This window comes from Oncorhynchus mykiss, chromosome 21 (assembly GCF_013265735.2).
Source record: "Oncorhynchus mykiss isolate Arlee chromosome 21, USDA_OmykA_1.1, whole genome shotgun sequence".
NCBI lineage: Eukaryota > Metazoa > Chordata > Actinopteri > Salmoniformes > Salmonidae > Oncorhynchus > Oncorhynchus mykiss.
The window spans coordinates 48,675,342-48,690,339 of record NC_048585.1 but is presented as its reverse complement, the minus strand read 5'-3'; the positions used below and the strand labels follow the sequence as shown (position 1 = coordinate 48,690,339).

General features: G+C 45.5%; 1 protein-coding gene across 1 annotated transcript in view; it reads left to right on the top strand.

Moving 5' to 3' along the window:
- Window positions 1–14,691, top strand: part of LOC110500613 (adhesion G protein-coupled receptor A3) — a 57,162-nt gene extending 42,471 nt beyond the window's left edge. Inside the window, exons 7-19 of the mRNA XM_021578069.2 lie at window positions 1,297–1,510; window positions 1,963–2,127; window positions 5,425–5,626; window positions 5,857–6,006; window positions 7,577–7,738; window positions 7,931–8,134; window positions 8,595–8,796; window positions 9,416–9,624; window positions 10,019–10,143; window positions 10,497–10,620; window positions 11,323–11,468; window positions 11,830–11,925; window positions 12,845–14,691. Coding sequence (XP_021433744.2) covers window positions 1,297–1,510; window positions 1,963–2,127; window positions 5,425–5,626; window positions 5,857–6,006; window positions 7,577–7,738; window positions 7,931–8,134; window positions 8,595–8,796; window positions 9,416–9,624; window positions 10,019–10,143; window positions 10,497–10,620; window positions 11,323–11,468; window positions 11,830–11,925; window positions 12,845–14,324 — 3,479 coding nt within the window. The 3' untranslated portion in view covers window positions 14,325–14,691. The remainder of the gene's footprint in view (window positions 1–1,296; window positions 1,511–1,962; window positions 2,128–5,424; window positions 5,627–5,856; window positions 6,007–7,576; window positions 7,739–7,930; window positions 8,135–8,594; window positions 8,797–9,415; window positions 9,625–10,018; window positions 10,144–10,496; window positions 10,621–11,322; window positions 11,469–11,829; window positions 11,926–12,844) is intronic.
- The last annotated feature ends 307 nt before the right edge of the window (window positions 14,692–14,998 follow it).

Genomic DNA, 14,998 nt, shown 5'->3' with positions numbered 1-14,998 from the left:
CAGTTGATATACGGTGAATGTACAGGGTATATACAGTTGATATACGGTGGATGTACAGGGTATATACAGTTGATATATACAGGTGGATGTACAGGATATATACAGTTGATATATACAGGTGGATGTACAGGGTATATACAGTTGATATACAGGTGGATGTACAGGGTATATACAGTTGATATACGGTGGATGTACAGGGTATATACAGTTGATATACGGTGGATGTACAGGGTATATACAGTTGATATACGGTGGATGTACAGGGTATATACAGTTGATATATACAGGTGGATGTACAGGATATATACAGTTGATATATACAGGTGGATGTACAGGATATATACAGTTGATATATACAGGTGGATGTACAGGGTATATACAGTTGATATACGGTGGATGTACAGGGTATATACAGTTGATATATACAGGTGGATGTACAGGGTATAAACAGTTGATATATACAGGTGGATGTACAGGGTATAAACAGTTGATATACGGTGAATGTACAGGGTATATCAAAATGCAGAGAGATGAACAGAGAACAAATGGTGTATAGTGCAGTTATTTTGTGTTCAGTTCAGAGATGACTTTAGTTGCTGCCGTTTTTGGGAGTGGGAGTTGTCCAATGACACATGCGATAAGGGAAGGGCCAGCAGTACGGAGCACTGCAGTGTTTTGTTTGTCCTTGCCCTGTCTTATCAGTTTGGCACTCTCCACTGCACGGGTTAGGAAATACGTGGCACAGCTTTCACAAGTGGAGACACATGACCGAGTGACAAATAGGTACCAACTTTTGACTATTGAAGGGATCCCCTTTTTATTTTTTACATTTTATTTCACATTTATTTAACCAGGTAGGCCAGTTGAGAACAAGTTCTCATTTACAACTGCGACCGGGCCAAGATTATAAATCAAAGCAGTGCGACAAAAACAACAACAACACAATAGAAAAGTGTATGTACAGTGTGTGCAAATGTAATAAGATTAGGGAGGTAAGGCAATAAATAATTACAATTTAACATTAACACTGGAGTGAGAGATGTGCAGATCATGTGCAAGTAGAAATACTGGGGTGCAAAATAGCAAAAAACTAAAAAACAATATGGGGATGAGGTAGTTGGGTGTGCCCTTTACAGATGGGCTTCACTTCGCACCTGGCTTCACCTCTCGCTTCACCCCTGAGGAGAAGAATTCAGTTGTGAACAAATAACTTGAATTAACCCAAACCTACCCAGACATGCAGTCTAGAGAGAGCGATGCACTAAAATGTAACCCGCATACTCCCCTACCCTCCAGATGCACCCCTGGAACTGCCTTCCTTCCAGCTGACTCCGTCCCAGCGTCAGGTCGTGTTCCAGGGCGACAGCCTGCCCTTCCAGTGCCAGGCCTCGTTCGTGGCGGAGGACATGCAGGTGCTGTGGTACCAGGACGGCCTCATGGTGGAGCCTGATGCAGCCCAGGGCATCTTCATCGAGAAGAGCATGGTACAGAACTGCTCCCTCATCGCCAGGTAAGGGGGACGGTACTTGTGGGCGGGTTGGTGGATAGATAGAAGACAGTGGTAATGAGAACGGCACCCTTAGATGAGCACAGTGGTTCCTTCCACGGGTTCTTCCTCCAGGGAGTTTTTCCTCACCGCTGCTGCTGCTTGGAGGTTAAGGGAAGGTTACTGTCAAGCACTTGATGACAAATGTTATTGTAAAAAGGGCTATGTAAATAGGATTTGATTGATTGTTTCCACAAAGCACAACTGACCTAACCCTCTTTAAATCAGCTAAGCAGTAGGCCGCAAGAGACAGCTGGGGTACCACTTTTGGACTGTAAATTAAAATGACAGATTGTGCATTTAAACATCTGATGCAAATGGTGCCTCTCGGCATACATGGTTAAAACGGTCTACTCTCTCTTTCCGTCTTTGGCAGTAATATTTGATTTACTTGTTCCCCTCTGTTCTTTACTCAGTGCGTTGACCATCTCCAACATCCAGCCTGCTTCAACTGGGAAATGGGAGTGTCGTGTGAGGACCAGCCGAGGGAACACCACCCGTACCGTCGACATTGTGGTTCTGGAGAGCTCCGCCAAGTACTGCCCACCCGACAGAGTGTCCAACAACAAGGGTGACTTCAGGTGAGGGGGTGCTACTTTCACTATCACATTTTATGATAGACTAGGTTATTATTAGTTGGTAATCTGTCTGTGAAATTTTTCAGGTAAATGTTTATAGTTGTATTAATCTATTTTATGAATCTAATATATTTATCTATTGTATTAATATATCTAGTGTCTTATTTAATCAGGTACTTGTTTAATTTTAATGGGCTTGTTGAGGTAAACAAGTTTGTACCAGACAGTTATTTTTGGAACAAACTCAGCTCGGTGGCACCACCTAGTGGCTGAATATTAGACTTGTTGTTAGTAGTAAAATCTGGGTCGTATTCATTAGGCCTTACTAACCTGAAATTCCAATAGTTTAGTTTGTACACTGTTTTGGTATGTTTTCCCACAGTGTGCACTAATGAATACGAACCAGTTGAGTGACTGTCAAAAGCATTTAATCCATTAAGTGAATAAGTAGTACTGGGCAGGAACTAAAGCGCTCCACAGTTTTCAATAATGATGAGCTCAGTAAACCGCTGTTGCGGATAAGTAATCACATGTTCCTGGAACACATCATGTGAATCATGCCACCACATTGTGGCAAACCCACCCTTCTAAGACGTCACTCACTGTCTCTCTGTCCCTCTCTTTCTATCTATATACTATGTCTCTCTCTCTCTGTCCCTCTCTTTCTATCTATATACTGTCTCTCTCTCTCTCTGTCCCTCTCTTTCTATCTATATACTATGTCTCTCTCTCTCTGTCCCTCTCTTTCTATCTATATACTATGTCTCTCTCTCTCTGTCCCTCTCTTTCTATCTATATACTGTCTCTCTCTCTCTGTCCCTCTCTTTCTATCTATATACTATGTCTCTCTCTCTCTGTCCCTCTCTTTCTATCTATATACTATGTCTCTCTCTCTCTGTCCCTCTCTTTCTATCTATATACTATGTCTCTCTCTCTCTGTCCCTCTCTTTCTATCTATATACTATGTCTCTCTCTCTCTGTCCCTCTCTTTCTATCTATATACTATGTCTCTCTCTCTCTGTCCCTCTCTTTCTATCTATATACTGTCTCTCTCTCTCTCTGTCCCTCTCTTTCTATCTATATACTATGTCTCTCTCTCTCTGTCCCTCTCTTTCTATCTATATACTATGTCTCTCTCTCTGTCCCTCTCTTTCTATCTATATACTATGTCTCTCTCTCTCTGTCCCTCTCTTTCTATCTATATACTATGTCTCTCTCTCTCTGTCCCTCTCTTTCTATCTATATACTGTCTCTCTCTCTCTGTCCCTCTCTTTCTATCTATATACTATGTCTCTCTCTCTCTGTCCCTCTCTTTCTATCTATATACTATGTCTCTCTCTCTCTGTCCCTCTCTTTCTATCTATATACTATGTCTCTCTCTCTCTGTCCCTCTCTTTCTATCTATATACTATGTCTCTCTCTCTCTGTCCCTCTCTTTCTATCTATATACTATGTCTCTCTCTCTCTGTCCCTCTCTTTCTATCTATATACTGTCTCTCTCTCTCTCTGTCCCTCTCTTTCTATCTATATACTATGTCTCTCTCTCTCTGTCCCTCTCTTTCTATCTATATACTATGTCTCTCTCTCTGTCCCTCTCTTTCTATCTATATACTATGTCTCTCTCTCTCTGTCCCTCTCTTTCTATCTATATACTATGTCTCTCTCTCTCTGTCCCTCTCTTTCTATCTATATACTATGTCTCTCTCTCTCTGTCCCTCTCTTTCTATCTATATACTATGTCTCTCTCTCTCTGTCCCTCTCTTTCTATCTATATACTATGTCTCTCTCTCTCTGTCCCTCTCTTTCTATCTATATACTATGTCTCTCTCTCTGTCCCTCTCTTTCTATCTATATACTATGTCTCTCTCTCTCTGTCCCTCTCTTTCTATCTATATACTATGTCTCTCTCTCTCTGTCCCTCTCTTTCTATCTATATACTATGTCTCTCTCTGTCCCTCTCTTTCTATCTATATACTATGTCTCTCTCTCTGTCCCTCTCTTTCTATCTATATACTATGTCTCTCTCTCTCTGTCCCTCTCTTTCTATCTATATACTATGTCTCTCTCTCTCTGTCCCTCTCTTTCTATCTATATACTATGTCTCTCTCTCTCTGTCCCTCTCTTTCTATCTATATACTATGTCTCTCTCTCTCTGTCCCTCTCATTCTATCTATATACTATGTCTCTCTCTCTCTGTCCCTCTCTTTCTATCTATATACTATGTCTCTCTCTCTCTGTCCCTCTCTTTCTATCTATATACTATGTCTCTCTCTCTCTGTCCCTCTCATTCTATCTATATACTATGTCTCTCTCTCTCTGTCCCTCTCTTTCTATCTATATACTATGTCTCTCTCTCTCTGTCCCTCTCTTTCTATCTATATACTATGTCTCTCTCTCTCTGTCCCTCTCATTCTATCTATATACTATGTCTCTCTCTCTCTGTCCCTCTCTTTCTATCTATATACTATGTCTCTCTCTCTCTGTCCCTCTCTTTCTATCTATATACTATGTCTCTCTCTCTCTGTCCCTCTCTTTCTATCTATATACTGTCTCTCTCTCTCTGTCCCTCTCTTTCTATCTATATACTATGTCTCTCTCTCTCTGTCCCTCTCATTCTATCTATATACTATGTCTCTCTCTCTCTGTCCCTCTCTTTCTATCTATATACTGTCTCTCTCTCTCTGTCCCTCTCTTTCTATCTATATACTATGTCTCTCTCTCTCTGTCCCTCTCTTTCTATCTATATACTGTCTCTCTCTCTCTGTCCCTCTCTTTCTATCTATATACTATGTCTCTCTCTCTCTGTCCCTCTCATTCTATCTATATACTATGTCTCTCTCTCTCTGTCCCTCTCTTTCTATCTATATACTGTCTCTCTCTCTCTGTCCCTCTCTTTCTATCTATATACTATGTCTCTCTCTCTCTGTCCCTCTCTTTCTATCTATATACTATGTCTCTCTCTCTCTGTCCCTCTCTTTCTATCTATATACTGTCTCTCTCTCTCTGTCCCTCTCTTTCTATCTATATACTATGTCTCTCTCTCTCTGTCCCTCTCATTCTATCTATATACTATGTCTCTCTCTCTCTGTCCCTCTCTTTCTATCTATATACTATGTCTCTCTCTCTCTGTCCCTCTCTTTCTATCTATATACTATGTCTCTCTCTCTCTGTCCCTCTCTTTCTATCTATATACTATGTCTCTCTCTCTCTGTCCCTCTCATTCTATCTACTGTATATTTCGCTCCCCTCTCTTTTTCTTTGTTTCTTTGTTTTTCTCTCTCGATCCCCCCCACCTCTCAGATGGCCTCGTACCCTAGCAGGCATCACAGCCTACCTGCCCTGCAACAAGCTGGCGTCGGGCACGGGAATCTACTCTGGCTCGGTGGGTGAGGAGCGGCGTGCGCAGCGGAATTGTGACCGTGGGGGCCTATGGGCCGAGGGCGACTACTTCCGCTGCCAGTACCAGAAAGATGTAACTCGCTTCCTCTACATCATCAACCAGGTGACCATGACACTCTGTCTGACCATGTTTGATTTGCTCTTTTTGTCTGTCTTTTCTTTCTTCAACTTATTGTATATCTCCCGCCAAGACTCCCCTCTTGATTTGTTATTTTTCTCTTTCTTTTGTCGGCGTTGTCATTCTTTTTGTCTTCCTACACTCAAGTGTTGTTTTTTGAAGCGTTCACCCTTGTGTACAGTCCTTCTAAACCTCTCTGTCTCTCTGTGTTCCAGATGCCTCTGAACATGACCAACGCGGTGATCACGGCCCGCCAGCTGCTCGTCTACACAATCGAGGCCGCCAACTTCTCAGACAAGATGGACGTCATCTTCGTGGCTGAGATGATCGAGAAGTTTGGCAAGTTTGCCGAGAAATACAAGGAGGTGAGTCCCGCTTCAGTCTCCCAGTCCCACCTTGTACCTCCTTTATGGATGAATAAGATGTTCATATAAAGAAGCGCACACACACACACACACACACACACTCTGAGAGGACAGTAACATGCACGGCCTCAGGCATAAGTGTAATGAGAGGAAATGGGGTCAGAACCAAAATAAATGTTATAAGTAGAGCTAGGTAATAGTATTTTTTTAGTGTGTGTTTACTGTGTGTGCAAGTGAGAGGTGCGAATACGCCACACAGTGTCTTCACCTCCAGCTTACTGCTGATACTTTGGCCCTTTATGTTATTCCGCTCCTCATAGTTACAGAGCAACCCTGTCGTGTTTAAATCCACAGAGGAATCGTAATGAAAGCGAATGAGCTAGGATCTGGAATGGGGGATTGTTCCTGTCGAGCTGTGGGGGATTGCAAAGGAAGGCCGGGTCAGGTTTCTTTGTCTGTTGGGTTTCACACCTGGCAGTTTGCGCTCATTGGGGAAGGCTTTGAATGTTGCACCTGAGCAATGTTGCACCAAACTCGTAAAAGACACACCATCGTCCAGTTTCCCTCGCCTTAAGCTCTTGGGGGAATCCCCGCAGCCATATTTGTCGTCGGTCCAAATGATTAGCCAAGCAAGGGAAGTTAAGTAAGCCCCTCAGCCCTCGTTTTTAATGGAGTTTACGAGTGTAAAATTATGTTCACTTCGGGGCCTGAAACGCGCCATAATTCAATTTGCGATGAGTGTACATCCGCTAAGAAAAGTATCGCCAAAACTTAAACGTCATTATGGAGAAGTCAACATACAAGTGCAAGTAAAAATGAATGTAAATAAGAAATTGTGCTACTAATGCATAAACGCGTCTCGTAAAAGTAATTATGTTTTTGTTTGGTTAGCTTTTGCAAAATGTACAAATAAAACATTTTCCTTCTTCAGAAGTAGCTAGGCAGGCTAACGTTGGTTGGGTAATTAATTTGCTAGCGATCATAATAATTATATAGTTAATATAAGTCGACATGCAATCATAATTGATTGTAGCGCATATAAAGCACCCACAAGGCTGAAAACACAATCATCGCGGGGTCAACGAATGACGAATTTCTGGGCAAGGATGGTCCATTTAATTTTTTTTTTTTAATCCGTCCTCCTTCCCCCTGCAAGTGTATACTCGTCAGACATCATGAAACGTCATCAGAAGTGTCCACTTACTTTGAGGGCTGAGGGGATAGGGTGTGTCTGTTAAGTGTTTGGAATGCAGCCCTGGTCTAGAGCCCTGTGCCCTCCGTCAGCGCTGAGAGGAACCCGAAGGCTCAAATTCAGGTATTTCCAGGGCGATGATAATAAAGACTACATTGAGTGTTGGATAAAAAAAAACAAAGCACTCTATTGTTTCGATTGATAAGGCCCGTGTATGCGTGTGCCTCTGTCTGGCCCTGCGTGTATTTTCAGGTAACTGTGTGTAGTTCTGTGGTTTCTTGGTGTGTGTGTGTGTGTGTGTGTGTGTGTGTGTGTGTGTGTGTGTGTGTGTGTGTGTGTGTGTGTGTGTGTGTGTTAACCCTGTTCTGTCTGTCTCAGTTGGGGGTTGTGATGGTGGACATCTCCAGTAATCTGATGCACGCTGATGAGCGGGTGCTGCGGCTGGCTCAGCGTGAGGCCAGGGCCTGCTCCCGTATCGTGGAGTGTCTCCAGAGGATCTCTGTTCATCAGCTTGCCAGCGGAACCCAGGCCTACTCCACCGTAAGATCGCGCCAGATCATGAGATCGCATTACCAAATCCTAAATGGCATCGGGGTGTAAATGCATTGTCGTTGGGAGGTGGCGTTTTGTATGTGTGTTTTTACTATTGGAATTTAAAAGTATATCTGATTGTTGTTTATTTGACCTCATGCGTATTTTTCCTTTTCTCTTATTCCTATCATTTGTTCCCAGAATTCCCATAACATCGCCCTGGAGGCCCACGCCATCAAGGCGAGCAGCTTCAATGGCATGACCTGCACACTGTTCCAGAAGCTGATGCCTGAACGCATCGCTCTCCGAGACCTGGGCCCACGCATTGACCTGGACGGCAACCCTGACCGCCAGCTCAGCTTCAAGTGTAACGTCACCAGCACCCTGTCCAACCTCTCTCTCAAGGTCAGTATCCCGGATTGACCGAAGGAGAGGCAATCAATCCAATGTGTAGAAACACAAACTTTTTTACATCAGCACTTGTCACAATGTGCTTATAAAGTAGCCTAGACTGCAAAGAGCAAGCAGCAGCAGTCATTAAAACAGGTCCCCTTAGCCTTAACAATATATAGACTGAATATGATGCATCATTCGTTTAAGATATCGCCATCATTGCCCCTTGAAATGTTTTACCAAAGTGAGGTGTGTTGTCTTGAGGTTCACCCATAGCACAAACCTAAGAACAGCTTACCATATAACATGTCTTTTCTAAGTAAATGCTAACTAAACAATGAATTGTAGACTAAAACGTTAACCAGAATCACACATTATGCTGTACACTCAATCATACTTTTTATTTTATCTCTATGGGACTAAATAAAGGATAAATAAAATGAAAGAATAAATCCTCTCTTTCTCTCCCTAGAACACCATGGTGGAGGCGTCCCTGCAGCTCCCCCCCTCTCTGTTCTCTCAGTACCTGGGCCAGGCCGACGACAACGTCTACAAGCTTCACTTGCTGGCCTTCCGCAACGGCAAGCTCTTCCCATCCACGGGCAACTCCACCCTGCTGGCTGACGGTGGGAAGAGGAGGAACGTGGCCACCCCCGTTCTCCTGGCCAAGATTGGTGAGTCCGACATGGACCCTACTGTACCCTAAAGTATTAGATGGGTTTTGTTCAAGATACTGTTGTGACTTGTTTTAAGAGTGAATTTTGTGGTTTGGGCAAAGACTTTTGATTTAGGGATCCATCTGTAATGCAGATAGGCAAATCCGTTAAGAACTAATTCTTATTTACAATGACGGCCCAGGATCAGTGGGTTAACTGCCTTGTTCAGGAGCAGAACAAAAAGATTTTTACCTTGTCAGCTCGGGGATTTGATCTAGCAACCTTTCGGTTACTGGCCCAACGCTCTAACCACTAGGCTACCTTTCACCCTTTTGTCTTGCATTGGATTTTAGAAAAGGTAGCTAAAAAAAGGACCAATAAATAAAAGCACCAGGATATGTTTTGAAGACTCACGCCTCTCTCTCTTTTTCTCTCCCTCTCCTCATCTCTCTCCTCTCTCTCTCTCTCTCTCTCTCTCTCTCTCTCTCTCTCTTTTTCTCTTCCTCTCCTCATCTCTCTCCTCCTCTCTCTCTCTCTCTCTCTCTCTCTCTCTCTTTTTCTCTTCCTCTCCTCATCTCTCTCCTCATCTCTCTCCTCATCTCTCTCTCTCTCTCTCTCTCTGCCTCTGATTGGTCAGAGGGTTTCCAGCTGCGCGGACTGCGTGTGCCGGTGAACGCCACGCTGCGGAGGTTTGCCCGTGGCTCGGACGCCGTGCCCGCCTGCTGGAACTTCAGCCTGCTGGGTGGGCAGGGTGGCTGGCAGAGCGAGGGCTGCCGTGTCCTGCGGCACCATGACAACTTCACCACGCTCTCCTGTGACTCGCTCAGCAACTACGCCGTGCTCATGGTGGGTGGCCAGGGGTTGAATGGCCTTTTAAACTCAATGAACAAATGTGACTCCGGGAGACAACATAAGGCTGCTTCCAACATGTTTTCCTCAGTAAATGCAGTACGCTTCTTCTCTTGTTTTCTTGCCACGATGCTTCTGAGTATTTAGGATACTGATATCGTGACAACCATAACTTTGTTTTGAGACGTTAGCCTTTTCAAGACGGGCTCAACATCTCTTTTCGGGTTCACAGGCTCTATAAACACTACCTGTTTAGTTTTGGGACAATCACATGACAATCTCCTGAGTTGACGAAATTGTCTCAGACCTTTTCTTCAGGGTTAATTTGTTTTTGTATGACACATTGTCTAAAGTGATGAGATTGGAACATTTTGATGTGTGTATCCCACAGGATCTTACTGGGGTGGAGTATTTCTCTCCCAGCATTGAGCCTCTCCACCCAGTCCTCTATGCCACAGCTATCGTCCTCCTGCTCTGTCTGCTGGCCATCATCATCAGCTACGTTTACCACCACAGGTAACAGCTCTACCTCCTAGTAGAATCTAATACAGTGTATACCTAGTGCATAAGATACCAAGTATCCATCTTACTAGAAGTACGGTATCTAATATTACCAAATGATGGACTTTGACTCGCTTTCGGGTCGCAGCACAAGATTCCAGGCCAGAATGTTTATTTTGGGGTAGGTGACTATGCAAGGAAGTTTGGGGACCAATACTGTCCAGTCTCGAACTAATATGTTCACACCTCCACGAGCACATCTCCACCACTCCAAACTCGTAACAGATTTTGAATGAATCAAACAAACAGACGTGATATTTTATTTTGATGAATCTCACTATGCCAGTTCTGTGTGGTTGCGTGTCCAGGTCTGTCCGGATTAGCCGTAAGTTCTGGCACATGCTGGTCAACCTCTGCCTCCACATCTTCCTCACCTGCGGCGTCTTCGTGGGTGGCATCAACCAGACGCGTTACGCCAGCGTGTGCCAAGCTGTGAGTATCCCCCCCCACCATAACCCACTGGTGTGCCAGCCTATCTGCCTACCAACCTGCCAGCCAGACTGCCAACCTGCCTTCCCTTGCCAAAAGCATCTCACAATTATATGGGGATCTCAAGATGTTGTGGAGGAGGCAAAATTGCCTTTGGCAACATAGTGTGATTCCTGATTCTCCGCCCTTTTTCCCCAAAGTGTACACTTGCTGTTTCCACCATTTAAATCCATGAGAAGGGTGGAGAAACGCGACTGAAGGCAGTGTAGCAGCCCCTGCTGATTTGCACTGGGTTCTTTTCATTCATTCATTGTCCTTAACACAAAGAGCCCAGCTGGTAGAGAACATCTTGGAAAATAACAGTTTGCCCCCTAAAATAAAGGATATCCTACAGCTAGGCTCTACTTTGTCAAGGAAGTTTACAAACGGTCAATTAGTACAATAGCATTTTATGAAATGAGTTTTCAGAATGCGTAGTATTTTGCTCATAAATTATTAGTGAAGCATCTATGTAGTGCTTATGTAGAATTTGTGAATGCTCTATAAAGCCTTTATATAGTCCAGGCAATATGTGAACTTTTTCATAAAATCATGATACTTGGTACACTCATACAGTTTGGCGCATTGAACATTTTCATAATGAAGTTGTTTGTTTAAAGTGGAATCCTGATCGTGACTGAGCTCGGTGGCGATTTTTTTTCCCAGGTGGGCATAGTTCTGCACTACTCGACCCTGGCCACAGCTCTGTGGGTGGGCGTGACGGCACGCAACATCTACAAGCAAGTGACCCGCAAGGCCAAGCACTACGAAGAGCTGGACGAGCCCCCGCCCCCTCCACGACCCATGCTGAGGTAAAATACTACATTTCCCACAATGCACAGTTATGAAAAGGTTTGGTCATTATAGCCGAGTCAGACTAACTGTTTAGTGTGTGGACGAGGGTCAGTTGAAATGCTGTACAATCTCATTTTGCGTTTCTCTCCCTTTACAAGGAGCTGCTAATACTCTTATGTGTGTATTATGTATCTTCTGGAAATATAGCTGTGACTTGTGGAGAGAGAGGGTTTGGTTTGCGTCGTTGGTTTAACACCCACCACATGGTGTCAGTACGGAGGCCTGAAGCACACATGCCACCTCTGCAACCAACTCACCACCAATTTGATCCCAAGCAGGTCCTACTCAGTTCTTTTTTCCACTACCTTTTCCTACCAGGTTCTACCTAATAGGCGGAGGGATACCGATCATCGTCTGTGGCATAACCGCAGCCGCCAACATCAAGAACTACGGTAGCCAGGCCAACGCACCATAGTAAGTAGTGCCAGTTTACTGTCACATTGTATGGAAACCAATTAGTTATTCTACTATAGTGTGTGTTTATGGAAATTGTTCTGTTTTATATCGACAGAAGGCTTTGTGTATATATAAAACTAGACCCAAGAGAAATCGCTTTTTGTTTTCGACTGGCCAGAATGCGCGTGTGCGTAGCTTTATGTAAATAACAAATATTTTGTGGGGGGAGGAAAAGTTCTGAGTCCCTGTGAAGTTCCGAGAGCCCGATTGGGGAGCGCTATTTATAGTGTGTGTCTCGGCACCTCACGTCTGCTGCCATTTTCCAAGTCTGTCGGTCTCTCTTTCTTCTCATTCTTCCTCTCTCTGTTTGTGTTCTCGCTTCTCTCTTTCTGTCGCTCTCTCGCTCTTTCTTTCCCTCTCCCATTTCTCCCCCTCTTTTTCATTCTCTCACTTTATGGTGGCAGCTGTTTGGGTTGTAATTTGGAAATCTGGACCTGTGTCTGTCTGAAGTCTTTGGAGTTTAATTAGTTTGCAGCTGGGACGAATGGAACCCGCCCCGTGGAATATTCCGGAACAGATACTCGATTCCCGCTTTTCGCATTTTCAAAGAGACTCAATGCCTGCATGTGTTTTTTTTAAACTTGATTTAATGAGCTATGGGTTGAGTCGAACACAAAACAATGTTGAAGTTGTTATAATTTAAAAATGGTTTGTGGACCACTTGAATGGGTGACACTTGACTCATATGGCAAAGATTTGTCATGTCATACTTGTCTTATGGCTTCATTGCCAACATGTGTTTTTACTGAATGCAGCTGATATATCGACACATCTGCACAATACATTTGTGTGTATGATATTGTACGTGTGTACCACATTTACATAAATATTTATTGAATGTTTGTACTGATGCCTTCCCCTTCTGTCTTCTCCTCAGTTGCTGGATGGCGTGGGAGCCCAGCCTGGGGGCCTTCTACGGCCCCGTCGGCTTCATCGTCTTCGTGGACTGCATGTACTTCCTTAGCATCCTCCTCCAGCTGCGCCGCCACCCCGAGCGCCGCTACGAACTCAAGGAACCCGCCGAGGAGCAACAGCGGCTGGCGATAGCGGGCAGCGATGCCGGAGACGTCCCGGCCACACTCCTCCACCTCCAGTCCCACGACGCCTCGTCCTCGACGGTGTCGGCTCCCCATGCCGTGTCCCTGTCAGCGCTGGAGAACGAGCATACGTTCGCGCTACAGCTCCTGGGCGCGGCGGTTGCTCTGGGGCTCTACGCGTCGCTGTGGGTGTTTGGCGCCATGGCCGTGTCCCAGGAGAGGCCGGCCGACCTGGTGTTCTCCTGCCTGTTTGGCGTTGCGGCGCTGGCTCTGGGTGGCTTTTTGTTGGCACACCACTGCGTCAACCGCCAAGACATGAGGCGCCACTGGGCCCAGGCCTGTTGCCCCGAGAGACGGGCCTACTCGGCGCAGGAGGACGCCCTGCTGCCACTGCCGGGGGCATCCACGGTGTCCGCGGCTGGGTCGGTCGGTAGGGGCAACGACGATGCGGCCAAGTGTGCCCACAGCAGCGCAGAGTCATCCTGCACCAATAAGAGTGGCCCCAGTGTGCGAAATTCCACCCAGGGAAGTAAACTGACCAATCTGCATGCAGAGGCAGCGCAGAACAAATCCTTGCCCCTACTAGCCCTGCCCGCCAATGGGGCAGCCATGCTGGACAACAGCCTGACGGAGCACTCGGTGGACAACGAGATCAAGATGCACGTGGCACCCGTGGAGGTGCAGTTCCGGCCTAACAACAACAATCCTGCCGCCAACGGACCCACGGGCCGGCATCACAAGAACAGGGCGCGGGCCCACCGGGCCAGCCGACTCACGGTGCTGCGCGAGTACGCCTATGACGTGCCCACCAGCGTGGACGGCAGCGTGCAGAGCGGCCCCCACAGGCGGCATCGCCACGAACACCACGACAGTCAGCAGGCGCGGTGCAGCCGACGGGCAGTCTACATGGCCTACAGGGAGCGCCACCAGAGCCAGACGCAACAGGACAGCAGCGACGCCAGCACGTCCCTGCCCCGACGCTCGCGCTACACCGACAAGGGAGGGGGCAGCACTAGCGCCCTAGGCAACGGAGCTATCGGAGTAGTGGGAAGTGGAAGTGTAGGATCAACAGTAGGAACAGGAGGAGAAGGTGAGGGGGCTGGGACTTCTGCGTCCGCTACGAGTAAAGACAGTAGTAGCATAAAGCAGCCCAATAACACCGAGCTGGTGGACGGCCAGCCCAAGTCGTACGGGCTCAACCTGGCTACACAAAACGGCACGCTCAGAAACAATGGGCAGATCAAGCCTATAATCAACACAGAGAGCTCGTGCTCAGCCAACATAAAAACGGGACTATGGAAACACGAAACTACTGTGTAGTGTGTTTTCTGCACCAAAGACTGCATGTCACGTGCGCTCTCCCTTCAACTGTGAAATTTTTGTTTCGATCATTGTTTATATTATTTTATGGTACAATGTTTCAAAACAATTGTTATTGAAAAAAATATCTTCAAAATAGTCACGCTATTTTGAGTTTGTGGAACGTGTGTGTTTTGGATGCCACTGGTCTGTCTCTGTAGTAGACATTTTGTAAATGGTTTATTTTTCTATCATTTAATCCTAATTAAATGAGTTATGGACGTGAAACTGCATGTTCTGTGCCGTTGCCTAGTGTGTATCCACTGGGCGGGTTCTTTTTTATTTTCTAGTTTGTTTCAGTGTAATAAACCAAACGTTTCTAATTCCATTCACGTAATTGAAAGTTTCTTATTCCCTTTTTCTCGGCTAACCTTTACTCCGACATATTTCGAGAGGAGTGCAAAAGGTGAGTCCAAGCATCTTGGTTTTCAAAAGATCTCTCTCTCTCTCTCTCGGCAGCTACCTTGACAAGCTTGTAATTGGGGATTTGGTGAACTGTGTCCTCTTCTTTTTACACTCACCTGGAGAGTCAATTATTTAATTGTGGTTGAGGTCTTAGTCTGGATCTAATTAATATTTTCTTTTCTACCCCGGAAGCTTCCAGGGGCCCACTGGTAACACCTGAGGTAATTGAC